The 1,599-nt window shown below is 33.0% G+C and overlaps 1 protein-coding gene across 1 annotated transcript in view; it reads left to right on the forward strand.

Annotated features, from left to right (window-relative positions):
- Positions 1-1,599, forward strand: part of LOC106679571 (uncharacterized) — a 15,154-nt gene that overhangs the window by 11,235 nt on the left and 2,320 nt on the right. Inside the window, exon 5 of the mRNA XM_014418800.2 lies at positions 246-685. Within this exon, the coding sequence (XP_014274286.1) occupies positions 246-685 (440 nt within the window). The remainder of the gene's footprint in view (positions 1-245; positions 686-1,599) is intronic.

A 1,599-nucleotide genomic window follows, 5' to 3' on the forward strand; every position in this document is an offset into this window, starting at 1 on the left:
TTCTGCACTTCGAGCCACTTTTATGCTTACCTTCCAGACATAAGGAAAGACAATTAATAACTAGGGCTAACAATAAATCGTCACAAAAATAAGATTCCGAAAAAAAGCTCTTGTTCAGTGTTCGCGGACCACCATCCACCATTTTTTATATATTAGTATAAATCATTTACAATTTTCATTAGTAAATATACACTTATCATGATTGAAAGCAAAATAATATATTGTGTTGGAATATGTTTTGATAGATATGTTTGCCCGGAGATGCGCTGTCCAGACCATCACTGGCTCCAAGACTCCTCGTGGAGGGGATACGTGCTCTACTCTGAAAATGTAGCAAGATATCGAAACCTGGAGAAAGAAAGAAAAGAATTAGAAGAGAAAATAAAATTAGCTATTCAAAAAGAGAGTGAGAGGCTTCAATTAATAGAAATCAACAACTCTAACAGCGATGGGTTTCTCCAAGAGTTTCTCCCAAATTCAAAAATCTATCCAGAAATGAAAAAAACCTGTAATAGTCCGTTAAATCTAAATGCTACAACCCTCACAGTCCCAAAGTATTCAGAATGTGACCTTGTGCAAATGGAAGAAAGTAAATTACAGCATGTACGGGTCGTGCCGGACGACGAGAATGTAGGAGGTTCCTTTCTAATAGTAGTATCAATACTATTCGGAATATTTATAATAGGTAGGCAACCAAAGTTATATACTTTTAATATAATGACTTAAAATAAATTTAAAATAACGTTTTTAATTTGTTGTACTAACCTCTGTGTGATTCCTCACTATTAGAATCGAGAAATTTCTATCGCATTTTACGTTTCGGAAAAAAATTGATCCCGCCTCTGTTTGTCTTTATACAGTCAAATAAGAATCCGGGCATAATCAAAAGAATGTTTAATCCGATTTTGATGTTATTTTCTGGAATTTTGAGTAATAAACTTTTATTTCCTGGACTACATTTACTGGAGGCGCAAATGTATTTTCTTTAATATTAGTATTTCAAAAATATCTCATATCTTCAGACCTTAAAATATAGGTAATTAGGTATTCAAAGGCAATTTTCAGAAATTAAGGATAAAAAAAAAGTAAGAAATAGGTACAGGAAGTAATTGTAAACTTAGCAGACTTTTAATCTTGGTCATACACTGGAACCAAAAAGACCGGAATAATCTTCCGTCCGAAGACGAACCAATTTCATTCGTCCGGCTGAGGATCCGAAAAGGGTGTCCTCTAGTACCGCATTCTAATTAGCAACCAGTTTGATTAGTTATGATGATGGTTATGAACCAGTTTAGATTATGAGCTATTGAAAAAAAAATACTAAATGTATTTGTATTCTCCCTATTATAAAAGAAAACAAATACATTGAACATCGCTGATAAAAACCTTAGAAATCGCGACCTATCGGTTATAGTGAGGAATATTTCCGGAAACGTGATTTGAGAGCCTTACCAAATTAATTTTATTATCCCATATATCAACCAATGTAGCTTTACTTGACTGCAGATAGCCAAATAAAGCTATCATCATCTAAATAAAGCAATTTATTAGTGTTTGGTAGCAATCATTGGTTTTAAAAGATTCTATTTCATATGATAT

Source organism: Halyomorpha halys, unplaced genomic scaffold (genome assembly GCF_000696795.3).
Source record: "Halyomorpha halys isolate HHAL.00 unplaced genomic scaffold, Hhal_1.1 Scaffold209.1, whole genome shotgun sequence".
Lineage (NCBI taxonomy): Eukaryota > Metazoa > Arthropoda > Insecta > Hemiptera > Pentatomidae > Halyomorpha > Halyomorpha halys.